This window comes from Uranotaenia lowii, chromosome 1, assembly GCF_029784155.1.
Source record: "Uranotaenia lowii strain MFRU-FL chromosome 1, ASM2978415v1, whole genome shotgun sequence".
In the NCBI taxonomy this organism is placed as follows: Eukaryota; Metazoa; Arthropoda; class Insecta; order Diptera; family Culicidae; genus Uranotaenia; species Uranotaenia lowii.
Genome location: NC_073691.1, coordinates 37,505,376 through 37,533,216, shown reverse-complemented (window position 1 = coordinate 37,533,216; position 27,841 = coordinate 37,505,376). Strand labels below are relative to the sequence as shown.

At 36.0% G+C, this 27,841-nt stretch overlaps 2 protein-coding genes across 2 annotated transcripts in view; one reads left to right on the top strand and one right to left on the bottom strand.

The window, feature by feature from the left end:
- LOC129739075 (uncharacterized) overlaps nt 1-27,841 on the bottom strand; it is a 59,497-nt gene that overhangs the window by 23,040 nt on the left and 8,616 nt on the right. Inside the window, exon 3 of the mRNA XM_055730459.1 lies at nt 117-763. Within this exon, the coding sequence (XP_055586434.1) occupies nt 117-763 (647 nt within the window). The remainder of the gene's footprint in view (nt 1-116; nt 764-27,841) is intronic.
- LOC129739077 (transforming growth factor beta-1-induced transcript 1 protein) lies at nt 601-27,841 on the top strand. The gene is made up of 4 exons (XM_055730460.1): nt 601-867; nt 20,355-20,567; nt 27,128-27,361; nt 27,430-27,841. Exons 1-4 carry the CDS (start codon nt 865-867, stop codon nt 27,511-27,513), a joined length of 534 nt encoding a protein of 177 aa, XP_055586435.1. The 5' UTR covers nt 601-864; the 3' UTR covers nt 27,514-27,841.

Below are 27,841 nucleotides of genomic sequence, written 5' to 3'. Positions count from 1 at the left end.
GAACTAATAGTTCATTGTAACTGATAGGCTACGTTTAAGTTAATAAATTACAAATTACAAATTACCTATAAAACAAATTTAAATGTGTTCTACAAATAAGTAACCTATTTACTTACCCTCGCTTCCGACTATCCAGCAAGCTATTTTCCCGTTGCCGACCATTGGCTTCCATCTTATGCTGCTGGTGCTGCCGACAATGCTGACCATCTTCGACCAAGTGATTTTCAAATTTCCCGGCTGCAAAACCAGCCCTTTGACCTGGCGCGATAAATTCTCGCCCATTAGAGAGCGGTTGATTTTCGGCACCTCCTTCAAGAGGTTCCATCATTTTCCCGCCACCACCTCCGGTGATCTCCAGATCGTCACTTTTCCCAATCCAGATCTGGTTGGCATTGCCACAGGGGAAAGTTTTTCCGGATTCACAATCCCCCACCGGGCCAGCAAACGGTCGACGGCCGTCGAAATCGTCATCATCATTTCGCTCTCCACGATCGTGTTGCGAATTTTCCACCTCCGGCATCACAGCTGTTGACTGTTGAGGAGGAGGTTGTTGCTGTAATTTTTGCTTGCCCTGAGTGGAAAAACACTTTTCCACGGCTTGGTCCCGGCCAGTTGCACCCGGGACTTCGGTTGCTTCGGACGGTTGAAATTCTGCTCCGGCAATAGGACCTGCCCCTTCTACTGTTTCCTCGCCAGGACAAGTTCGATTGGTGCGAATCGGAGGTTGATTTGGAACCTTGTGCCCGTTGTTAGTGATTGGTTGCTGGAAGTGAAAAGCGAAGTGGAAAAGCTGATTAGCTCTACCAAAAAAAGACAGTGATTTGTGTTTTGTTTGGAACAGGATATAACAACAATTTGATTAAAATGGTAGGTGAAATTTAGAATTATTTAAGAATTTTTGGCAATATCAGAGTTACCTTGTTCTGAACAGAAACATGTATTGAACAAGTTTTCAAAAGAACTTCGATACATTTGAGTGTGAAAATTTCCAAAAAAGTGTCGTGAATAAAAAGGAAATCAGCAGAAATATAACATATTTTTTTGATTACACCAGCGCTGAATTCACTGTCACAAGTTAGTTAAATGCGGTTTCTGACAAATATGTCTAAGAGGCAAGGCGGCAGTTTGTGGTTGTGGTGGTGAAAAATTAAGAAGCTTGCCGTCTTTTACAGATTCTAGAACACGATGTTTCAAATTTCTATGATCTAAAAATCAGAACGATACTTGATCCATGCTTTTGTTGATGGATCTACGCCTCACTGTTTAGTTAAAAAAAACGGTTCGACCAGGAATCGAGCTGTCTAATCGAGTCATCTGATTACTTTATCGACACCTCACCAACAGGCCAAATCGTCAGATGATTGTAGTTAATCTGTAGCTCTATAATTCAGTTGACTTCATCGAGTTGAATTCGCTACTAGATTCTATGGCAGAAGACGCTTATCGTGCCCCATTTAAGGGTGCTCATACTGCCCCAGGGGGGGGGGGGGGTTCTCTTTATGCTTTCGGCAAAAATAAAATTAAAATGCATTTTTAAACGTTTGTATTTACTATTCAAGTTTCAGCCTGCTAGGAAGTAGACTTTGTTAGTGTCTGAATACGAAATAATGATGTAACTCATATATTATAACTGTTCTCTATTCCTAAATAAGCGTCCTTTCAAAGGTGGCCATTATGCCCTTATATCCCCTATCTCACACTAAGAATTAAACACGGAAAATAATAAAAAGATAGAATTTACCGAGATAAAAAGGTGAACGCCAACTCATTTAGAAAAAAAGGGGCAATTTACCTAGAAAAAAGGGTAAATAAAAAAAATCTCCTACATGTTTGCCGGAGCCGCATGCCGTCTTTAACAGATGCTGAAAGCATGATATTTCAAATTTTTATGCTCTAAATATCAGAACGATATTTGATCCCGTTAATAAATTAGAAACATTTTCGCAGAGCGAAAAATGTGTGTTTTTTTCTTAATTGAAGGAGACTTGATCCTTTATTCAAGGATACATGACCCTTCATTCAGGGACGCTTCAACTCTCAAAAATCAAGCAAATCGAACGATAAAAGGTGGATTGTCTATTTTACTTTTTTCAGTTTTTAAGTCTTAGATATACAGAACTCAAAAAGGTTGGACTACATTATATATCTCTATAAGCATAGCATACTTTCTGGCGAGAGTATTTTTTTTAGAAAAATCAATCTTTTACGTTTAATTGATTAAAAAATAGTAATAACGATTCGTTTAGTTAAAAAACAACTTTTTGAACTCAAGGATCATTTGAACCTATAAGTTTATTTAACTTACTTAATTATAATTTATTTTAATTTACTACAGTAAAAAATCTAAAAAAGTTAGGAGTTTATCTAAGGTATTATGAAGTTCATACCATTCCTCAACAATACACGTTGAAAATATTTGAATATGATGAAAAAAGATCTTCATATCACATTTCTTAAAAAGTTTTATTGAAAGTTCAATTGCTCAGAACATGTTTTTTTTTTCAATTTTCTAAAATAAAAGCATTGTTGTTGTGCTCCATCTGGTAATTTTTTTTATAATTTTAGATTTTTGTTGAAGATTCCAGTTACGAGATACAGCCCTCATTCTCTTCTACTTTTAGGAATTATGTTCGTCAAGTTATGCCGTGAGACGGAATACTATGTAAATAAATAAAAATCTCTTCTACTGAATGGGCAACAATTTGTATTTAGTTAAATCAAGAGCATAACACTTGTTAATTCTGATGATAGGAAATAAAAGGAGTTATACTCATGTGTCTTTAAAAAAATTTCATACGATCAGTCTTCATACATAATTTGATGAAACATTATTTTTGAGGCAAATAAGCAAATTTATGCTGACAATTGTTCTTGGTTACTAACTTTTGTCCCCGACAATAGCCTTACTAATAGTACGTTGAGCGAGTCCGTCCAAATTTTTTGAAGTTTTTGGATCATAAACTTATTAAATGTAAGGTCAGTACTAGCACAAATACATCACTTTCTATTATGAATAACATTTGATTGCGTAGATGAAATCTTTTAAATTTTCAGAATAAGTAGTTAGTAAGGTATTGTTAACGTGTGTAAAACTTGGTGACAATTTGTAAATGTTACTTTACTTTTTACTTTCTATGAGTTGCTTTTTTTCAAATCTCAATAATTTTAGGAGACTGTTCCTATTTTCTAGACTCTGTCGTTCAAAATTTCCCAGAATGTTCCTTTTGAATGTAGTCTTGGGTTTGGGTAGGGTTTGGATAATTATACTCTTTCAGCACAAAAACAACATCTTTTACTTTTTATCTCTGTATCACAGTTTTCGCTTAATAGCACGATGCGAGAAGTAACAAGAACAAAATATCAACTTCGTGAGACTTCTGGAAGGCAAGCATGTACAGGGGAATTGTTATGAATGTGTTACTGAAATTGCCCCTCCCACAGATCGTCGGCCATATTAAGTGATACGTTGCAATCTTTTCAACTTTACTTTTGGAACTTTCCAGCAATATTAAGGCGAGACAAAAAAAATCTGGTCGTACATTTGCTAAATAGCCACCCGCTTCATATTTCGTTTCGTCGTCCATAACGAAGCATTTTAGAATTTTGAACATATTGCGATCAAATTTTCTTCGACTATCGTATAACTTATATTGATCAGGCTAGACAGCTTTCTTACCTTGTAGATATGAAATACGATTTTTTTTATATCTGCTGGACGATCAAATATGTACAAAGCTTATTCTTCTCGACCCCATCTAACCTTGGTCACGGGTCGTAATTGGATTGGATTTAGAAAATCACGTATCACCAGCTCTTATCATGCGATGTTGCTCCACTTTATTGCAATTTAAAGATAAAAATATGTGCACTTCACAGGTTTCATTTCATTTACCCTGTACATCCCTCACTTCTCTCGCCGATGGAACCCAGCAAACATTATTGTTTGTACTTTTCACAACAAACGTTTTTATACGTTTCATAAATATTATAGAATCATCGCATAGAACTCAAAAAATAGCATTTACCTACCAAAGGGGAGGTAATATACATACATATTTTTAACTTCTGGCTTAAGCGATAAAAATTTTACAAATTGGACGATATTCAACACCTCATTCATATATCCTGGAAGTATGCCAGAGAGCGAAAGTTTTGCTTTCAATGTAACAGTTACTAGCAACAATATTTGCTGCTTCTCTCATTGGACTTTTTTTTTATCCAAATGAACGATTTTTAGCAATTCGGTTGCACTGCTAATTGCAAAGAGGTTACAAGGTTGTTTTGTCACTTTAATCCCGCTCGGGAGAACAAATTTGCAAACATGGCAGACTTTTTATCATATCCAATTTACCGATTTTTAGCAGCCATTTTTACGATCGTTTACTTAATTGGTAGGAATTGCGATTGGGATTAACATTGTTAACGATTTGAGCTCTAATTTATAATGCGATTTTATGATTGCTAGGAATGTTTTCAACTCCATTTTTATAAAACGAGTCAAAATGAATCTATGTTGGATCTCTGTCTATACATTATTGTGAAGCAGAAGAATAATGTTATCTTATATATCTATGTGTTTGATCAGTTTTGATTTTAAGCAATTCGTATTTTCATGCACCCATAAATAAGACTCTACTCCGATAACTAACTTCCTTGGAAGCAGAAAAAGCTGTCTTAGAAAAAAAAACAATTGAATTTAGACAATGTAGAAGCTATAACACAACACCAACAACACCAACAACCCAACATACATAACATCGTATTAGAAATGATAACTTAAGTCGTTAATAACGTTACTGCGTATCGCAATTCCTACCAAAAAAGAAAAAGATCGTAAAAATGGTTACTTTAAGTCGGTTTCAATGGATGGAATCGGATATGATAAAACATTCGCCATGTTGCAGGATTTTGAAGACGATTTCGCTCAATTTGTTCTACCGCGTTGGCTTGAGATGAGAGATCATCCTTGTGTTTCTCTCTGCAACCAGCAGTGCAACCAAATTGATAAAAATCTGACTTTTTTTTATTTTAAAATATTGCGCAGGCGTTGAGATCCAAAACTTGTGCTCTCTATCATTCTTTAAGTTTGTATGAATAAGGAGTCGAATATCGTCCAATTCGTTTTATTCTTATGGCTTTAGCCAGATTGCAGAATGGCGTGGGAATTAATGAAAGAGGTTTTCTTGTTAAGATAAGCTTCCTTATTGACGTCTCAATCTTATCTCACACGATAACAAAGATGAACCGTAGCCTCCTGAATAAAAAAAAAAGTTAAAAAAAAAGTTTTGCAAGACAATTTGTTTTTTTATTGTTTTGGCAAATAAAGTGAATAAATCCGGGCAAAATCCTGGCATTTTTTACTGAAATCCGGGCAACCGAGCCGGGCCAGACTTTTATCAAATTTTGTGTTAAATATCCGGGCGAACCCGGATAAAACCGGTCAATTTGGCAACCTTGAGCTAACTTGATCTTATTTTAAGCTAAGCTAAACCCTTCAATATGTTTGTATATTGCCTCCACTTTGGTAGGTAAATATTGTTTTTTCGAGAGTCATACAATCATTCTATAGTGTATATGAAACGTATAACATATTTGTTGAAAAGTTTATCAACAAAAATTATTGCTGGGAAGTACTCCGATGTGGTATATCAGTATCTAGAATTTGTAAATCAAAGAAAGATGTTATTCAGAATTCTTTGATTTTTTTTAAATAGTAGGGGGAACCCCTACGCCCAAGGAATTTTAGCAATAACTTTTTTTTTGTAAATATTGGTTCCTACACAGCAAAAATTATTTCCTGTAAATTTACGCAAATGTCCTGTAATAAAAAGGAGCAAGACATTTACCGTAATTTTACAGGTCAAAAACATGATTACGTGACACCTTTTTTTTAATGTACAACTTTTTTACAGAACATTTGCTGTAATAATAAATGAATCTTCGTTAACTTTCATGGAAAAAAATTTAAAATTACAGGTTTTGTTAATTACAGGTGATTTATTTTAAAGATTGCAGTTTTCAGTGACACGCAATAGTCATTTTTTTTCTGTGTAAACTGATTTGAAGAATATCAATTTATTGATAATTAAACTACTTATATTAGAAAAAAACATATTCATGTGGTAAGAGAAATCATTTCATGTTAGTTTCCTCTCATTTCTAAAAGTGTTGTCTATGGCCGGACACTACGAATAACTTTACCAAAGTTGTCATCAATGGCGCACAAACGTAGCAAAATGACTTAAATCACTTGCAAAGTTCTTGTTATTACGGCTTCATAAATACTGAATAATCTATGAAGCTTTTCATAAAAGTTTTTTCGATATTGTTTATTGTTTATTGTTTATTGTTTATTGTTTATTTAATATAAAATCATCTGACACATGTAGGTGTCTTAATGATCTACTTAATATTATTTGTACATAACATGATGCTATCCCTAAGTTCTTAGTTGGTCACTCAAGTCAGATTCAATGTGGCGTCTAAAAGTTGAAATGGATACATTGAAGTCGAAGACATTAAAATAACGTAAAAAGCATAATTTCGCGGAACGGAGAGGGTCATTGCTGCCATATCGCGTGCTTCTTGGTTCCAGAGAGAGCCAATTCCTATTGCGCAGGGTTCTTTCTGGAGCATAAATATTACAGCGAGAGAGTATCCAGGAGCAGTCAATTTCGTTCCGAAGAATCTTTGCCACGAACATCGATTGACCGATGGAGCGACGATCCGACAGCGTATGAAGTCCAAGCAGGGCACATCGATGTGCGTATGGAGGTAAATTTAATGGATTCTCCCAAGGTAGCTCACGAAGAGCATAACGAACGAACCGACGTTGAATTGCTTCAAAACGCGCTGTCCATGCAGCTTCAAACGGCCACCATATCAGGTTCGCAGATTCCAATATTGAACGCACCAGACAGCAATACAAGGCTCGCAAGCAAATCGGATCAGTGAATTCTTTGCTCAAACGCATAATGAATCCCAGCATACGATTTGCCTTCTCGAGTACCACAGAATAGTGACGCTTAAAAGTCATACGGCTGTCCAATAAAACGCCAAGATCCTTAATCTCGTCAACACGATGCAACTGCTCGCCCAGAATATTGTAGTGATGCATGAATGGATTTTTCATACGCCCAAATGTGATAATACAGCACTTCGCTACGCTCAAAACAAGTAAATTATTAGCGCACCAGTACACAACTGTGTCCAAGAATCGTTGCAATTCATATCAATCAGCTTGGTTGTTTATGACTAAAAATATTTTCAGGTCGTCCGCGTATACAGGAATAAAACATTTGTTTCGAAAAAACTACAGAAAATTTGTATAGGACCGGACAGCAAAATTTAAAGTTTCTCAGAGGACCAAAATATTTTCGTTTTTTAATTCTTATCTTCTGTGAATCACTTAGGTGTTCTATAGAGATGAAAAATTGAAAGTTGCAAGTTGTAATCTCTCAAGTTTTCGAGGTGATGAAAAATTTTGTAGAAACATGAGTGTCAAACAAAAGGAAGGACATGAGCCGTAAATATCATGGATTAAGCTCAGCTTAGCTTGATTGACTACTCACATCCATCTTTAATCATTGAATCCGAAATGCCTCATCATTAGATTTGAAATTTTTTTAAATCCTGGGTTTGTACATGGTGCTGACTTTTTAAATCGAATGTGATTTACGAATATATCTTGATAAATATCATTATTATTTATATATTTCGAATACCATAATCGCATGCGTGGCTGAGCCGTAAATATAATGAATTTCTCGAAAAAGATAGGGGAACATGCTCTATTATGCGCCACCTAAGCGAATCGCTGATTTGCTATGTGTTCCACATACAATTTGTGTAAAAAACGAGTGTAATCGAAGAAGAAAAGTGTTTTCTACGAATGCCTATGATTTTTTATTACTCAAATTCCTTTGATTGCTTCAAAAACTAGATTTTTTAAAACCATATTCAAAGCCATAGAACAAAACTGCGTTGCAAATAAGCGCCGCTGTGTATTCAATACGCGCCTAGCAACCGAACACACCCGAAAACAGCCGAAGACCGAAAACACACCAATACTTACAGAAACTTTGACTGAAAAGAAAATCATAATGGATTAATCAAAAATTTAAAAAATAAAACGAAAAGTAGATATTTTGGGCTGAATTACAGCTCGAAATATGGTTTTAGACATTTTGTTCACTTTCAATGAAAATTGACCGTTTTGAAAAATTAATACTATTCTCAGCATATTACAATTGGCGCGTTATAGCGAGCGCAAAGGCCGTGATAAAACATACCTATCCATTAAATGCAGATTTTAGCTAGTTCACTATGATATTTTAGCTTAAAATCATACTTTAGATTCTCCTCTATCGATTTGTCAGAAAATATTGTCATAATTATTTTTCTTTGCTTGGTAACACCTTATTGAAAGTGTTTTGAAATTTACATCTTGGTAAATGAAGTAAAAAACCTAATTATGAAGTTTTCACGATTCAGGGGTATTTTAAGGAAAATTTATATTTGTCAGCATTGAAAACAAATTGGTAATATTTTGCAGGCTTAAAATGGTACAGATTCTTCAAAACACGAGTGGCGCGTATTAGCCACATGGGGCGTTATATGAACTTTACCCCTACAACGGCCAACCGACAGGACTCGAATCCGCAATCTCTGTTTCAGTTCAACGGCACGTTAGCTGGAAACCTCAAAGCATCAACTGTCAAACCAAAGCGTTAAATTCCGATCAGCATCACCAAGCTAAATGAGTATTTTTTATTGAAAATATTTATGATATGATTTTGTTTAAGCTTGTCCAAGTCCATGTTAATATGAAAAATTGAAAAAGAATTCAGTCATACTTAATAACATTTTCAGCTTTATTTACTTTTCATTTTGCGGGTTTGAAACGTCAGAAAATTGGAAATACAATATATATAGGTAGGTAGGACTAATAAGAGGATCTTCTATGCAATAACCAAACTCATATGCCAATTCGTTGCATTTGTACACCCACTTCTCCGGAACAAATCTCTCAATGTACAACAAGATGGCAAACAGCAATAATTCATCCCATTCGAAATCGCTAGCACTTGAAACAATTTGCAAATCAGTTCGTAAATAGTGTGCTTACCAGTGAATCGTTATTGTGTATCATCTGACACGCCCGTTAAGCGCACGCCATCCACTTGAAAACAAACACAACAATTTCCTCGCGGAAAAAGGGCCATTCTGGCGTGTAAAATATCTGGAAAGTTTTCAAATTTGGACACTTCAGCTTCAGATAAAAAAACACAAACCGGACGACTATGACATCGTGGGTTACATTTCCTTTTGAACCTTTTGCGTTTTGTGGAAATAAATTTTTTCCCAATATACCAACAAACATCCAATGGCCACACACAATCTGAGGTATCCAATAAATATGCCCGATAATCGGAGCACGAAAATAATCTTCCACCGTAGTACTTAGTCAAAATTCGAGTCATCCCGAACGGCCATCCGATGCCGGTGTGCGCGCATTTGGTTTTCGCGGATTTTTCGAGAGGGTCGTGTGAAAATTTCCACCAAAAATCGTCCGGATGGACGTTTGAGGGCGCGGGTGTTTCCATTAATCAAAACAAACTGCCACTTCGAGTTTGGTTCGCAATAAAAATGTCCAGCAATGAGAGAGCGCGTGGTTTGTCGGCCATCAATTCAGCAGCCGGAGGGTCAGAGGTTGCGCAGTTGGATTAGTTTAAGAGTGGGATTCCAAGTCGGAGATACACATTCAGGAGATTATCTGAGACATTAATCGAACCTGCTAATGATCAAAGTTTGGAATCTCCAAAGCCATTCCCAAGATTGGAATGCAAAAAAGTATAAATAAACTAACGAACTTTAACGCACCATTAAAGTTTTGGAAATCTATGTTGACACCATTGATCATTGAGGAAATGTCGCAATACGTCAGGGATTTTATGATAATCGCCTGGGACTCCGGCTCGCGATCAGGTTGAACACTATGACGTGCTAATGCTCTCCGATTGGTTCAAAATTATGGGACGAAATACGCATTTTGGCAAACGATGACCATTCATTCATACAAATTTTCATCGTGAACAGGTGGGATCGGCAAATTATGAGCTAGCTAGTAGGTATGTATTTTATTTTCCTGAATGGTTGTACGTCATAGTGGACGAATTATGGGGTGGCGCTTCGTTGATTGGTGCCATATTTCTTTCAACGATCATACACCTGTTGGGTGTGTTGAACTCACGTTGGATGAAATTAGTAGGATGTTGATCAAAACCAATCGGGATTCTCATTTATTTTAACAATTTCCTCTTCGAGAAATTTGGTAGCGATTATTTTGTATTGTAACTGATGACCCGGTAGACTAAATTCTACCATAAATTCTATTGATCAAATGAATTTAGATAATATCGTTCTGTCAACCATTTGACTTTTTATTTTACTATGATTTTATATGGGACCCCTACCGTTTTGAAATAGGGAGGTATTTTTTAATACAAATAAATCGCCTCTTAAAACCAAACCTTTCATTTTTTTATGAAAATACTTGAAAATGTGTGAGCTTAGTCGTTTCAATGCAATGATTTATCTTGTTATGTTGAAACTGCGTTATGCGTTACAGAACTTTTAGTCCAATTACAATTTTAGTGCGACCCCCCATTTTGAGGTTGAGTGGTTCTTCTTAATTAATAGCCCATATTTTTATTTAAAAATGCTCCCTTTTTATCAAATTTTATAAAATTGATAATTGTTTAAGTTTGGTTGTAATTTATATTGATTTTGTTTTACATCTTCCCTCCTAAAACGAGTTGGGGTTCAAAACGACCGGTTTTCCGAAAAACGGTCGAAAAAAATCCAGAGAGTCAATTTTCGGCCAAATTTTTTTCCGCGATAACACCAGATCTCAACGTTTCAGGCAGTTCTGGGTCTTTTGGCATCAAAATTAAAATTTCGTATTTCTGAACTTAATCTGGTCCCCCGTTTGGTGATTTTTTATATTTTAAAGTCGATTTTTGAAAAAAAAGGGTGCATACAACTCCCCGGATGCTCGTTATGCCCTTATCTCCCCAATAGTTATCTAAAAAATATCCTAGAGATTCAAAAAAAAAAAAAAATTGAAGTTGAAATTTGTAAAAATTATTTCTGTTTTTGATAGAACTTTTTGAAACTTAATCTTAAAATTTGTTTTTCAACATATGAATTTTTTCCTCCGTTTTTTTCACTAACTGAGTAGTAAAAGAACCATGTAGTTTTTCTTTTGTGAAAATAATTTTGTTAAAAATTTTAATGGTGCATTTCGGGTTCAATGATTCAGGTGAATGTGAGTAGTCAATCAAGCTAAGCTAAGCTATATGAATTTTTTCCTCCGTTTTTATAAGTTTCATGAGTTCATCAATGATTTTTTTTTCTTGTTGGGGAGAGAGTCCACTGCAACCATTTAGTTGATCTTTTGTGGTATAACTCCGCGTTACTATTTTTAATTTGGTATGCTACTTGACACCCCTGCACTATTGGTTCCAGCTGCAGTTGTTTACCGGTAGCACTGCGAGCTCACACATATCTATGTAGGATCTCCAAATGCAATCTAAGTTCCCTTGAAAAGATCCATCCACATGCATGTGCTGCATTATTAAGGCGTACAATACCCGGCTAGCATTTGACTAATGCTACAACCGCCAAACCTTCATCATACTATGTGTGCCAGGTTATTTCCCGACCGGGATTTGATCTCATGACCGTTGGTCTTGAAGACAAGGATGCTATCCTCTAGGCCATGATCTGCTGGCTTCTTTAATTATGCTTGAATGTATGTTTTACTGGTTCCCCACCATCTCCCTATTAAAATGCGGGAACTTTCATAGAAATATTTTAGGACCTAAATATGTATCTAAGTAACGTCACATTCCAAATTAAATATGAATAAAAACCATCTTCCTTCATCCCAACTCCGTCCTGAAAAAATGAGAGCCCCGCTTTCCTCTTCCTGCTGGAACAAGTTAGGGGACTCTAATCATCATACCATTTTAGTATTCATAAACTCTCTCATATCAAATTTCTTTCCATTGGTTGATAAGTTCTTTAGCTATACAACAAAATTGATATGAAATTCCTTCCTTCTCTCCTTCTTTCCTTCATATGCATATATAAACTAAAAGAAAATTGAAGTTTCAACCATTCATAGAACCATTCCTCTGGTCCAAATACTTCTTTGTGTCAAATTTGGTTTCATTTGTTGGATAAGTACTCGGATTATGCAAAATGGAGACACACTCCTCTCACCGTATATGAGTCTCAAAAAACAATTTATCGTACCAAAATGCCCTTCTACGTCAAATAAGGTTTCGTTTACTCGATAAGTTATCGAATTATTTAAAAAAAATTGTTGCCTCAATCCCTTCTTCCTTTCAAACCACTGGAAAAAGCAGAGGTGTCAAATAATCATAAAAATAATTGTCATATTCCAATACCATGCTATGCCAAATTTGGTTCCATTTACATGATAAGTTTTCAAGTTATGCAATAAAAATCGCTTCACTGCACAGTGGTCCAGGAATGAACAATTATTTGCGTCTTTCCCTTAAGTTTGGTGCATTGGATGTCTTGGACAAGCTTTTACAACAAATGAAGCCGGTCATTTTTGATGAAATAATTTTAGGGTGGTTCATAAAGTTTCTAAGATATGAAAATTAGTTTCTAACTGTGATAAAATAGAGGCCTACGTTGTTCTACGATATTGTAGAACCTAATAATTAATAAAACTTTGCCCAAGACATCCAAACTCTTTCTCTTGAAATAAAAGTATTATGGCAGTTGGTTTTCAAAAGGTTAGAATGGTCCTACAAAAAACAGTTTTTTCGTTATATCTGTCCAGGGTGATATTTTATAAAAAAACATTTGTTTCAAAAGATCTTGGATAATCACCATGCGCCTCTTTCGTGAATACTTGAGCTACCATAACTCCAAATAGAGCAAGTCGAAAATGTTATCGTTGGTTGAGTTTAAAACTTCATATTACAGTCTTCACCATATAAAAAAGGGGTATATTTTTTGTTTAAAGCATTTAGTCGTTGTGTGAAAATTATTAAAAATCGTAAAAAAGTTTTGAAAAATATTAAAAAAATTGTAACTGTGTTCTTCAAGAACTTAGAAATTTCTTGAACGATTGATGTGAAATATTGCACGAAGTAGTTTTTCGAGTAAACAATTGTTCTATTGAAGTTTTGAGTCCCTCCTATCTAAGGAAGGGAGTGCTCTCAGACATAATAACTGGCGGGTGGTTTTCTTCTTTTCCTTGGAAAAAATTAAGTTCGTTATATAAAAAATCTTATCAAAATAAACTTTATTTTTAATTTAATTTCAACATTATTCAGAAGCGATCTATTTTCCATGGCATCTGAGCTTCTAATTGTCTTGAGTCTCAACGTAACTTTAAGGTTTGAAGGTTGAAGATGCCACCCTTTTAAAAAAATAGGAGGGATCTTCGATTCAATAAATAAACCCGTTAATTAAAAAAAATCGCCCCTTTTTGAAGCCAGAGTAGTATTTAAAAAGAGACAAATCAAAATCAAAAAGAGTGCCAAATTTAATAAAATCATAAGTTTTGTGTAAAAATATGTCTAATGAATAAGTGTAACACTTATTGAGTATGAGAGTCTTTATTCATTAAAATGGGAAGCTATCGATACAACATATCCTCTTATTTTGTTAAAATTATTTAATTCAGTAAATCATCTCATTGCGTCAAAACGCTTGCGTTTTTCAACTTTTAACTAAAATTCTTCGAATTTTTATGACTTTTGTATGTAAGCCTCCCCCTTCTGAATTCGGAGGGATTTGAAGGTATCATAGAAACCATTCTCGGTCTTGAAAACGGCTTCACACCAAATTTCATGTTGATCGGTTCAGGAAATTCCGGAAATTGATAAAATTATGTCAAATTTTTATTATTTTTATTGTATGGGAGCCCCCCTCCCTTAAGCCGAAGTGGTTTGTAACTGTTATAGAAAGCATCTCCGGTCCCAAAAAATCTCAGATGCCAAGTTTCACGATGATCGGTTCAGTAGTTTCCGAGTCTATAGGGAACAGACAGATAGACAAACATTCGTTTTTATATATATATAGATAATGAACCTTCCCTCTTTACTATTGAGGGGAGGGGTTCTTCACTCTATAATTTTTTATATAACTTACTTAATATATTGATTGCTGATAAATGTCAGGAACTCAAGTTCTTTAAAGGGGCCATTCAAATATTACGCAACGCGTTTAGGGGGTGGGGAGGGGGTTTGGAAATTTCTGGCAAATTTTCTTACATGTTTTCTTTAAATTGAAAAGGTACCCCTTTTCTTTGATGGAAGGGGCTTTTGTGTTCTAAAAGTTATCCTTAAATACAAATGTATACATTTTTACAAAACTTCATGAGATCCACTTGTCAATTCATTGAATTAGAATAAACTTTGTCGCATTTTCCGATTATTATGTATGTGAGCCCTGCCTTCCTTAGATGGGAGGGACTCAAAAATTCACTAGAAAAATTGTTCACTCGAAAAACTACTTCATGCAAAATTTCACATCAATTGGTCAAGAAGTTTCTGAGTTCTTGATGAACACAGCTACAAATTTTATTTTTTTCCAATTTTTTTGCAATTTTAACTAAACTTCAAACAACGATTAAATGCTTTAAACAATAAAAAAATATCTCAATTTTTTTGATATGGTGAAGACTGCAATATGAAGTTTTAAACGCACTCAACGATAAAAATTTCGACCTGCTCCATTTGGAGTTATGGTAGCCCAAAAAGAGTCATTTTTCAACAGAATTTGTTTACTAACATCGAAACAGAAACATATTTAAAAAAAACTAAAACACAAGCATTCATGATCTCAGTGAAACTTTTCGTTTCTTTGAAAAGATCTAAATTTTACTTAAGACTAAAGCGTACATCTTTTAAGAATAGGATGGCTAGCATCTTACTAATGCTAACACCACCAGCCCACAACAAAGAGTACTATGTAAATATGCCGTGGCTGAGATTCGTTCTCATGACCTCTGGCTTAGAAGACTGAAACGCTATCCTCTAGGCCACGTTCTGCGGCTGCTAAATTTTGGTCATCCGTTTCCACAAAAGATGCGCATGATGATTATCTAAAATCTTGCGAAAAAATTTTTTTTATAAAATATCGCCCTTAAAAAGTTATAACGGAAAAACTGTTTCTTGTAGGACCACCCTAGCTTTTTGGAAATAAACTGTCATAAAACTTTTATTTCAATAGATAGATTGTTAATGTCTTCGAAAAAGTTTCATAAATCATTAGGTTCTACAATACTGTAGAACAATGTTTGTTGGAAAATAATTTTCCTATCTTAGAAGCTTTATGAACCACCTTAAAACTATTTCATTCAAAATGACCGCCTTTAGTTGTTGTGAAAGTTTGTCTTAGACATCAAATGCACCAACTTAAGGGAAAGATACTAATAATTGTTTCCCGCAAAATTTCATTTCCGGACCACTGTGCACTGGAAGAAGTGAGTGATTTCAAATAATCATAGAAGCATTTCTCGTATTGTGATACCCTTCAAGGCCAAATTTGATTACATTTGCATGATAAGTTTTTGAATTATTTGAAATTGTAACGGAGCCCCCCACCCCCATTCCTTTCTCCCCACTGGAAGAAGAGAGGGGTCTCAAATAATCATAGAATCATTTATCGTACCCGAATATCTACACATGCCAAATTTGGTACCATTTGCTTGAATAGTTTGAAATTATCTGAAAAATTATAAGGGAGCCCTCCTTCCCCTTCCTATCTCCCCACTGGAAGAAGAGAGGGGTCTCAAATAATCATAGAATCATTTATTGTATCCGAATACCTTCACATGGTACCAATTGCATGATTGGGTCATCAAAAATAAAACAAATCATTCCAATATTTTTATTGTATTAACAGAGTAAAAATTCTTTAATTTTAAATTTTGATTTTGATTTTACACAACACTGTATTAAATTTGGTAAGTGCAATAATAATCGATTTTGAATTAAAAATTCCAAACAATTTTAATATTTCAAACTATATTTCGTGATTTGTTCAGATTTTATTAATTTAATTTACTTTTACGTTTAAAACAAAGGTACATTTTTTTTAAATGTATGAAGAATTGCCAAACACAACAACTTAAAAGCATGTTTTCTCGAAATGAGATTTTGTGCACTAAATCTGTTTGGCTCCAAGGGCCTTATATATTTTCTTATGCAGTAGAGAGATAATTAAGATCGGATTTCAGATTTCAATGAAATAATTTTGGTATAGAGATTTGAATCTTCGAAGAAATATAATGCCACAGTTTGATGAAAATACAATAATACATCACCCATCTCTAGAGGACTTCCCTAAATTTATAATACTAGTGATTTTAAATTATTTAACCACTTCGATGCAGATTAAAGATTCTTTTTCCCGGAAAAAGATTACAATTTCTTAAGAGTTATGCAATTTGAAAAAAAATAGATTTTTTCCGAAACTCTTCGATAGTTGCATATTGTTTACGGACGAAAAAGATTGGGGTTGGTTGTTTATTTGTTTATTTATTTGTATAAAAAATCAACGGATCATATGTTGATCCAAATGATAACTTAATCCTAAATAACTTATCAAAATTAAAATCCACTCGACACAGTTCTGAACACGTCTAATATTTTCCTTCGGAACACATTTCTCGAAACGTCAAAGTCGAAATGCGCAGAAAAACGATTAAAGTTTTTAAGATTCCGACAAAAGCGCTGTTGGCCCCATAGTTGTTCAGACGAATGGGGACGTAGAGCTGCAAATGCTGGTTTCTTAATCCTCGGGGTCGTACACTGAGAGGGACAGCTTCCAGCAGCGTGGGTGAGTCTATTCTCGATGTCAGCAGGTCAGCCACAACCAGAGCTCGAGTAGCGTTCCTACGAACTTGAAGCGTGTCCAAGTCTATAAGGCGGCAACGATTTTCGTAGCTTGGCAGACGAAACGGATCGTACCAATTCAAGTGACGTAGGGCAAACCGCAGGAAGCGCCGCTGGATAGCCTCGATTCGTTCAGCTCCGTTCTGATAGACGGGGCACCAAACAGCAGATGCGTACTCGAGAATGGAACGAACTATGCAGCAATAAAGACTTTTAAGGCAGTACACGTCTTTGAAGTCTTTGGCCACGCGAAACAGTAATCCAAGGTTTCTAGAAGCTTTGTCAACAACATAGTTAGTGTGAGTCTTGAACTCCAGCCGTTGATCGAGGATGACTCCTAGATCGTTGATGTGTTCTACTCGGGTGATGGTTTCGCTTCCAAGGATGTACTCCGCACGAAGAGTGTGCCGCTTACGGGAAAATGATATAACCGAGCATTTGCTGCGGTTCAACGGCAGGCAGTTAATGTCGCACCAGTGAGCAAATACGGAAAATTGCTGCTGTAAAAAGTCGATATCGTCTTGGTTGTTTATGGCGTGAAAAAGTTTCAGGTCATCAGCATAAGCAAGTTTTGTGCCTTCAAGGAGCGAGAGTGCGTCATTGAAGTAGATTACGAAAATTATCGGTCCTAAATGGCTTCCTTGGGGTACTCCTGAGGGGGCAGGGAATTGCCTGGAAAAGGATCCACCAGTTCGAACCGATAATTTCCGTCCCGTTAGATAACTCCGGAACCAATCCAGTAGAGATCCACAGAATCCTAAGCGTCCGAGCTTTGCGATAGCAATATCATGGTTCACCTTGTCAAACGCAGCTGAGAGATCAGTGTAAATGGCGTCAGTTTGAGTCTTCCTGGCAAAGCAGTTTTGAACGAAAGATGTGAAGCTCAGTAAGTTGGTAGTTGTGGATCGTTTAGGCATGAATCCATGCTGGTCGTTGGAAATGTAAGGTTTGCAAAACGAGAAAACAGGATCCATAACGACCAGTTCAAAGAGTTTGGATATAGCGCATAGAGCTGATATCCCACGGTAGTTGCTAACATCTCTCTTGTCCCCTTTTTTATGGACAGGAAACATATGAGCTTCCTTCCACAGTGAGGGAAAAATTGCGTTATCCAGCGATGATTGAAAAATATATTTGATGGGAGTCAGCAAAAGTGGCATAAAACGCTTCAAAAAAGTTGCTGGTATACCGTCCGGGCCCGTTGAGGTAGAATTTTTCAACTTTGCTGTTGCTTTCAAGATGGCTGCATCTTCAATTAGGAATCCATTCAAAGATGAACCCGGAGGTAAAATATTCCGGACAGCCCTGGCTAGTTGCTCTGAAGAAATGCCCTCGGTGGTAAAAACGCTTGAGAATTTCCCGGCGAAGAGCTCACAAATTTCGGGGTCGGAAGCGGCTGTGTTGTTGTCCAGAAACATGTGGGACGGAAGCTTTGTTTCTTTCCGCTGATTTTTTACGTGCTTCCAAAATTTTTTCGGACTGGTCTTGAAGTTTCGCTGGAGCCGATTAAGATAATTCTGGTAGCAGCGCTTACTGGTCTTTTTATAAGTCGAGTTCAGTTTGCGGTATTCATTCTGAGCGTAGAGCGACTTTTGCTTGTTATAGTTACGAAGGGCACGTTTTTTAGCTGTCTTCAGTTCCCGCAGTTCTTTAGTGACCCACGGAGTCCGTAGATTAGCACCTACGCTACGTTTTGGCACATGGCGATCGATGGTGTAATTAACGATATTCGTAAATTTCTCTGCAGCTGCGTTGGGTTGTATTTTTTTAATTTATTTTTTTTGTGCAAAGTAGCGTGTGTGATGCTTCTTAACTCTATTTTTTATCAGATTATTCTATTTGTGAAAAAAATGTGCCACTTACTGTACTGCACAGTTTATTGAACTGTACAGTTAATTTTATTGTAGGGGAGATAAGAGCATAACGAGCACCCGAGGAAAATCAGCAACTCTTCTTTACGAAAGTAGGCAATTTTAAAATGCGTAACACATAATCTGTAGATCATAGAGTATCTATCTCTAGGTATATTTATTATATATTATAACCTATTCAAATACACCGAAATAAATTAAAAAAAAACTTTTTTAATGTGATGAAAATATTAAAGGTAATTTTCGAAATAAACTGATAGGATAGATGCATCATCTTGATCAATAACACACTGCAGCATGATGTACATATAATTAAAAAAGTTTGCCCATTTTTGAAGCCTAATAACATTATTATCTCAACTCTTATCGAAATACAGTCTTCGTATAAAATATTGGTCATATTTTGAGCTTTAAGAAAACCTGTATTCAAAAGAGTCGACCTAAGGGGACCAAAGTTATTGATGAAAAACTGGTTTTGCATGTTTCTCCCAAACAAAATGTCTCAAAATCCCATACAATCTTCAGGCTCGTTGAGCGACCCTTTCCCGTGGTCCAATATGGCCGAAATTTGGCATGAGATCTTGAACTAGGTCTAGAATCAATTTACAGGGTGACAAAAAAGTCCGGTCACACTTTTTTGGGGTCGCCTGTAGCCTACACGTTACATCTCTCTGGTGCCTTCTATATGTCAAATGAAAGGGCTAACTCTGCTGCCCAAAGTGGCAGAGTTTCGTTCCTGTGCAGTTTGTTTACATTGAGTTGTGAGCCATGGCAGAGTTTAGGGCAGCTGTTATCGCTGCTCGGTTTGGCGCGCAGATGACGAGCTTATTTTTTCGGACGAGAAGTTCTTCGTTTTGGAGCAAACAGTCAATCGCCAAAATGATCGAGTTTGGAGTGTAAGCCTCCAGCAAGCTCCTGCGGACAAGCTGGACGTTTCCCGGTTCCAAAATAAGACGTCAGTCTTGCTTCCTGACAGATGGCGCAGCATCCCACACCGCGAAGGTTGTTCAGGCGTGGTGTGAGGAAAACTAGACCGATTTCATTTCGAAGAATGAATGGCCTCCGTCGTCTCCGGATCTGAATCCAATGGATTATGTCGTGTGGGGATACATGATGTCTTAGCTGAACGACTATAAAACAGCAAATTTGGAGCAATTCAAACGAGTAATCACGAAAATCTGGGACGAGATGCCGATGGAGCAGGTGCGCGCCGCTTGCGACGACTTTCCGAGACGTCTGAAGCTGGTTCGATCAGGTAAAGGTGGTGTAATTCCGAAATATCGTCTGTGAAGTATCTTTATGAGTTACTGAATAAAACTATGAAAGCCAGATTAAGATTTTCTTCTTATTCTTTGAGATATTGAGGTTTTCCTGTGTGACCGGACTTTTTTGTCACCCTGTAGGCCTGCAGCGCACTACATTTCATAGGTTTTGAATTTTCCATATAAATTTGGGGCATTCTAGTGACCATTATGCAACCTATTTTAAAATATAACTTACAAAAATTCAACTTTTCTCTCTACTTTGCCACCAGGCCACCTGCTACGGCTGCAAGGAGGAAATCAAGGACAAGGTGCTGGAGGCGCTGAACAAAAACTGGCATCCGGAACACTTCGCCTGCAAGGAGTGCAAGAAGCGCATCATCGAGAACAAATTCCACGAAGCGGATGGACGTCCGGTTTGCCCCAAGTGCTACGAGGTCAAATTCCAGGCGATCTGCGCCGCCTGCCGGAAGATGATCACTGAGGTGAGTTGAATTTACAAGATAAAAATATTCAAATGTGTAATTTCAAAATTGATCATAAAAAATCAAAGGGGACTTCTGGCACAAGATGAAAGCAGAAAAATCGCTTTCGCAAAATTTGTTTTCCTAGTTCTCCGCAAAAGCAAAACACTGTCGCGAGCAATTAACGCTGCCAATAAATATGGTTTCACATTACCACGGAGAAGAACATCTAAATAAACCGCACATCTGACAGCCACTCCAAGCAAGTTTGACGTTTTTTGGTGGAGGCGATCCAATCTGATAGGGTGCGATAGTTGCATTATGTCGCTCTTTTCGAAGGAGACCCGTGTGCATCTTACCCCGCAAAGCAGCATCGTCGTCGTGTGCCGTTCTGGTTTTGCTTCTGAATTCAGCAAAAAAAAAAACCATTGAAACATCCGACGCGTGCTGCTAGCCGGTCAGTTGCTCCTGCTAAAGCAAGGTACGACGGCGAATCATTGAGAAGATATAAAACCTGCCCCAATTATTTTGGCTGCCAACTCAACGCCGATCGCCATCATCCTCCGCCGGATTCCAGAAATAGAAATGACTAGATGGTCAACCCTCAGAGTATCTAGAGGAAATCATGGGCCGCCAGAGAGCGAATCAAATATCCAGCATTTCTATCGTTCCAAGGAAATTCTTACCGTAGCATTCAATGTCAAATTGTTAAATGGAAAAATGAAGGGAACGACCAACATTATAAAAGAAACCATTCAAACGCTGGATTGTTGTTTGGCACATATCATTTCCAATGACTCGTGTCTTTCGTAATTAGTAAAAATAAATCAAAAAAGACCGGGAGGTGCGATCTAGCGTGTCCCACGCCGCCGCTTGTTTTTGCACCGAAATAATCTGAGCCATTATTCATGGTAGCGAAACACCTGTTAGAATGTTACTATATGATGAAGATTTGTTTATGTTTTTTTGATTAGCGAAATGTGGTCGGAGAAAAGTAATTTTTATAAATGTGTCATTTTTAAGGAAAAAAGTTTCAAAGCACATTGATCATAATAGATGCAAAATTGTATTTTGAACATCGGATATGTCGTTGTTTTCGAAGATATTTTGCTTCGGATATGACTGAAACATCCTGTGAAACTATTTGGTGGAGAACGCAGTTGAGCCACCCCAAAATGGAGAGGAAAGCAGTTCCGGGGACTAAAGAAAATTTGGGCAAAAAAACCGGGTCCGATGGACAAAACTTTGAACCGGAAAGTCATGTGAGCTTACGCCAGTAAGAAGACTGCCTCAGTTCGGGATGTGTCTAAAAAGTGGGGTTCCCTCGTAGCACCGTCCATTGTGCCAAGGTAAGTGTGCGAATTGCGCAGGTAATCATTCCTCCAATTCCATAGACTGTCCCGTCAGGGCAAAAATTATTGCTTCACGGAATAATGCCAAAGTTGTCAGAAAATGTTCTTCTCCTCCTTCCACTTTTTCGTCTCCACACGTCTGACCGGCGATCAATCTGCCTGTTCGCGGCCAGCCTCGGTCTACTTTAGAATCACGTCTTGGAAATGCTCGAAGTGATTTTAATGTTACATATATGAAATCTACTAGCTGACCCGGTGTGCTTTGCTACACCTTCTGGAAATGATTGTAATTTGTAAAAATTTATTCAAATTTAGATTTTAGAGAGCATTTTTTTAAATCAAACCTCATCATACTTCAGAACCAATATCTTTGAAGTGGAAGCTGCAGCTGCAGTTCTGAATTGCAATTCAAAGATGGTAAATATTATTTACTGAAACTTGATCTCTAAACTGGTTTTTCAAGATATGAAATTTGTATTCTGTACCCAAAAAAACCTTTTTAATATGGTCCCTTCTTTGAAAAGCTCTTTATCTTAAATTTACATGGGAGCTCTCCCATCTTTTTTCAATTTTGTCCCCCACTGCTTGAAGAAGGTAGGCAAATTTAACCGGCTCGATACCCAAACAGCACTTATAAAGGTAATGAAAAATATATTAAATTAGTTATGTATTAAATACAGTGCAAATTTCTTTGTTTTTTTTTAAATTTACTACGGTAAAAATATAAATATTTAAAAAAAATTCAGTTGCATCACTAAATAAGTTCTCAGCGTATTTTTTTTATTTTCTCTTTGAAAGTCAAATATTCATTAATGTTGGCAAAAACAAATTTCAAAGTTTACATTTGTCCCGTATATTGGGGCAATGCAAAGCTTATTTACAGATGCGTCAGAGTAATGGCTTTAAAATGGATTATATACGTATTCCTGTTTTTTGTTCTATCAAGTTTCACTAATATATCTGCAGTATTCCTGCAGTCTAAAATTTATGTTTTTACTTCACTTTTTAAGAATGCTGTTCAAAGGGAATGACCTTCATTTACAAAAACATTTAAGAATTTTCAATATCCGCTTCAGTTTCAACATTCGGAATACCCCTCCTGGTCTTTCCAAAATATTGAATCATTTTGAAGATGAATTTCTTAAAAGTTCGACGTTTGCCCTTGCCCCACCGTGTAAGTTGACAGAAAAGAATATTGTTTTTAACACTTTAAGGGTATACTAAAAATTTCTCTTAAAAATTTTGCGTCCATTTGAATATCAGTTCTAAAGTTTCGCTTTTCAAAAATGAAGCGGAAGAAAAGTCTCTTTTATGCAGCCATGTAACACAAAAACACTTTCCATGTTAAGTACGTACTTAAATTGGTATGTAAGCAAAAAGTACGATGGTTTTTTCAGAATTATTTAAAATAAAAAGCTCCCATTTTCATTTCTAAATTCGTTTCAGTTGTGTATTTGGGCCGAAGTAACAATATCTAGAAGAAAACATAATTTTTAATTTTAACAGGAAAAGTTGAACGTTTGAACATGTTCTAATGTTCCTTGAATGAAAAGTCGAATGTTACCTACATTAACACGAACTAAATATGGAAGTATTTTTGTAAATCTTTCAATTGGTTTTGATTCGATTGATAAAAAACCAATCCGTCATTTATTACCACTTGCTGTATATAGCAAGAAAAAAATACACATCTAGGTTGCATATCGCCCCCACGTGTTTGAGAAACAGGCGCCTTATTGTTAAATTTTCCAGCAATCAATGAACAGTGTGCTTTGGTTACTATCCTCTTGCAACGTCGTTTGCTCGCCCATGGAGACGAAAAACTAACCCCTCAAAGAAAATATGCTTGGTTGAGAAATACGCGCCAAAATATTCCCACTGATCAGTATGCTATGCCTGGGTTACTATCCTTTTGCGACGTTGGCTCGACGCCTCGACCTTGGAGACGAAAAACAAACCGCCCAAAGGAAGAAAAAATCTCGAGAAAATGGATGTCATGACTTTAATTTGTTCCGAAAAACTACAAACTTTGTATGGAAGCCCTCCCTTCCTCAAGTCGGATGGAGTTTTGACTATTACAGAAACCATCCCCGGCCTCAAAAACCCTCAGATTCCAATTTTGACGATGATCGGTTCAGTAGTTTCCGAGTCTATAGGGAACAGACAGACAGACAAACATTCATCTATTATATAAAATTCTCTTGTAACGGTGTTTGTAGTACTACTCCTCCGAAATTACCCAAACGATTCGAATGAAATTATTTTTAGAATATTCTGTAGCCATGCGAATTGGTTTATATTGAATAAAAATAACACAAAGTCACACCAATTGTCCGTAATAATTAAATTTGTAGTTTTTTGAATGAAATAAAAGTCATGGCTTCCATTTTTTCGAGATTGTTTTTTCTTTGGGGGGTTTGTTTTTCGTCTCCAAGGTCGAGGCGTCGCGAGCAGACGTCGTTAGAAGATAGTAACCAATGCATAGCATACTGATCAGTGAGAATATTTTGGCGCGTATTTCTCAACCAAGCATATTTTCAATGCAAGTGGTGGCGATATGAAGCCTTGATGTAATTTTTTTGTTCTTGATTCCTACCTCATTTCTACAGCACATGGTTATGAATGACGCCTAGATGTGACTCAGGTTGACATTTTGCTGATCGAATAAAACATATAATATTTGTTTTGCCAAAATCTGAAATTGAAAAGTCAGGCAACCATTTTTAGAGATTTTCATTTCTTCGAGGGGTTTGTTTTTTGTCTCCATGGGCGAGGCGTCACTAGCAAACGTCGTTGCAAGATAATAGTAACCAAAGCATACAGTTCATTGATCGCTGGAAAAATTTAAAAATTAGGCGCCTATTTCTCAACCAAGTACCTATATTTCTTATGCACGTGGGGGCGATATGCAACCTAGATGTGTTTTTTTCTTGCTTATTTGTACACAGCACATGGTAATAAATGACGCCTAGATGTGACACAGATTGATATTTTATCGATCGATTCAAAACCATATAAACGATATTAAATATTAAAACCATTTTTAATTCGTGTTAATTTAAGTAGTAAATTGTTGCAAAAAATTATGAATTTGGTTAAGATAAATATGAAATAATGTGATGACACTTTGCGGACGTTTGAAAATAAGAAATTGGAAATCTTAACATTCAATTTCGTGTAATCCAATACGCCTAGAACGCTAGACACATTAACTGAACAACAGTCTATTCTATTCTATTTTGTTTATTTATAGAGGATTTTAACCAACTTGGTCATTCTTCCTCTCAACAAGAGTCTGTTCTTTGAAATAGATTAGATAGGATTGAAGTATTAAAAGGCCGAATGAACTATTTGATTTTTTGCAAACGTAAATTGAAATTATCAATAAAATAATCTACTTTTTAATGAAAAATAGTGAGGATATGCATTTTCTGGAAGAATTTTCAAATAAGAAAGTAGACTAGAGTAAGTGCAAACTATCAACTTTTACAAAAAATGTATACATTATTTCTTCATCTAAAAATTGTTGGGCCCAAAAAAAATTTAATTAAAAACACTGAACTCTTTTTTTAAAATCATTCACCAAAAAACTGTTTACACATTTACTGTTTGTTTACACACAATTCAAGCACAAACTTAGTATGAAAAGTGTGTTTTTGTTTTACATATTTTGGCTATATAGAAGAGACTTTTGATTCACATTTTTATTGAAAAGTTTTTTTGTGATTGATATTCCAGGGGCAGCAGATTTTTATGATGAACTTTTAATATGACCTAAAAGTGTTAATAATAATAATTATCCTTTTATTTCTTAGGTGGAATAAGTGAATACGCGCCATTCAGCTATGAAACATCTACAATTTAAGAATTTTATCTCCAGAATGGCAAGAAAGGATATCCCGAATGTTGAATCTTAAGCGGATATTCAAAATTATTATGAAGGTCTTTGTAAATCAAGATCTTTTGGTTGAACAGCATTCAGTGAAATTGAAGTACCAAGCATTAATTTATTCCGGAAAAAAACTTATTAGGGATATAGCAATGAAAGTTGATAAAACAGACAAACAAGAACAAGTATTAAATTATTTTTAAAGTCTTTTCACTTACGCATCTGAAAAAAACCTATGTGTTTTCACTAGCCCCAATAAATGGGACAAATGTATACTTCGATATTCTTTTTGTCAACATAACTATTTTTTTTCTTTTGGAAATATTACTTTTTTCAGAGAATATGAAAGTTGAACTGTGGTGATATTCTTTAGGATTGAACCGGTAAAAAAGACACAAAATTTTTATTAAGGTTTTGTTTATATGATAATTTCCAGGAATCAAAATGAACTCATGAAACCATCGAAGCCTGAACAGATTATTTCTTTTCGATCTATTAAATTAAAAAAAATCTGCTTTTCAATTGAATGTTATTAAATCTTAAAAATATAACGTAATCCTAAATGAAATCGTAGAACACCACCAACAATGTTCAGGAAATTTTGAAATCAGAACTGCTTCAACTAAAATCTTTAAAATAATGGGTGAATATATCTAAACATATGTTTTCCTCTTTTCAAAACTAATCGTTTCTTTGTTCAAAGTTCAAAGGAATTTATTTGCATTTTTTGCTTGAATAAAAAAAGGGAATTTTCAATACGCAAAATCGCCAGATTTAATGCCATGACAAGCACTGTTTGGGAACACTTTAAGTTGAAATGTGTAAAGTCTATAACTTAAGTATCAGGCGAATCTTTTTGAAAATGATTTTGTTTTTTTATTTCTTCAGCTCTAAAAAATACACCATCCAAAGCTAATTGGAAGCTGAAAGTATTGCGTTAGGAAAAATATTCGGAAAATACTCCAAAAATTGTCCCGATATTAAAAACAGTATAACAAAACGAAATGAATTAACTGAATGGAAAACAGCAAATGAAACGCACATATTATCAACATACAGTTACTTATTGAACAAGTTACAAAACTTTGATTTTAAAAGACCCGTTGAGTTTAAATTCTTTGGTTTAATTTTGATAGAATTGAGCGGGACGATTCGAGTAAAGGGAAAAAAGGGAAATGTAAAGAAAACTAGGAAAAATAGAAAAAAGACGCCAAATTGAACATGGTAAGACGAAGTTCACCGGGTCTGCTAGTTTTTATATATATAGATTAGCAAGTTGTTCCCGAAAATTTTGCACGAAAATTGACTAACCCAAAACCTGTTTTCTTACTTGTTTACAGAAAGTGGTCAAAGCGATGGGCAAAGCCTGGCACCTGGAGCACTTCATCTGCGGCGGTCCCTGCAAGCAGCAGCTTTCGGGCCAAACGTTCTTCGAGCGCAACGGAAAGCCGTACTGCACCGCCGACTACGAGCGGCTGTACGCACCGAAATGCGGCGGCTGCAAGAAACCCATAGTCGAGAAAGCGATCTCGGCTGTCGAGGCTAAGTGGCACAAGGAGTGCTTTAAGTGCAAGGTGATTGATTAAATGTAGTGTCTTTCGATTGAGAGTGTGTTTTAAAACTTTGGTTTTCATATTTTCAGCTCTGCAAAGAACCCATCGGAGTGGACTCCAAGTTCCGCTCCGACAAGGACAAGCAACCGATCTGCGAGAAGTGCGGCATCTAGGCGGTTGCCCGACACGATACGAACACTGTTTCCATCTCTCTCTATCCAAGTTTAAATTGGCAAACCTTTTATCATCACAGGTGTACAAAATGGTCAACAACTCACGTCTCTCACCAACCAGAGCAGAATACCAGAGTGAAGTTGTAGAATAATTTAGAAAGAATTTGTCCTCTCTCTTTACTTCTTTTGACGGATGCTTCAGAAGCAAGCACGGTATGTTACTCATCTAGCTTTATACGAATTGTTAGCCCCTTTTTGTAATGAGTGTTTATAAGCCAAGCTTTAAGTGTATTGAATAAAGTATTTAAGGAACTACAACCAAAGATAA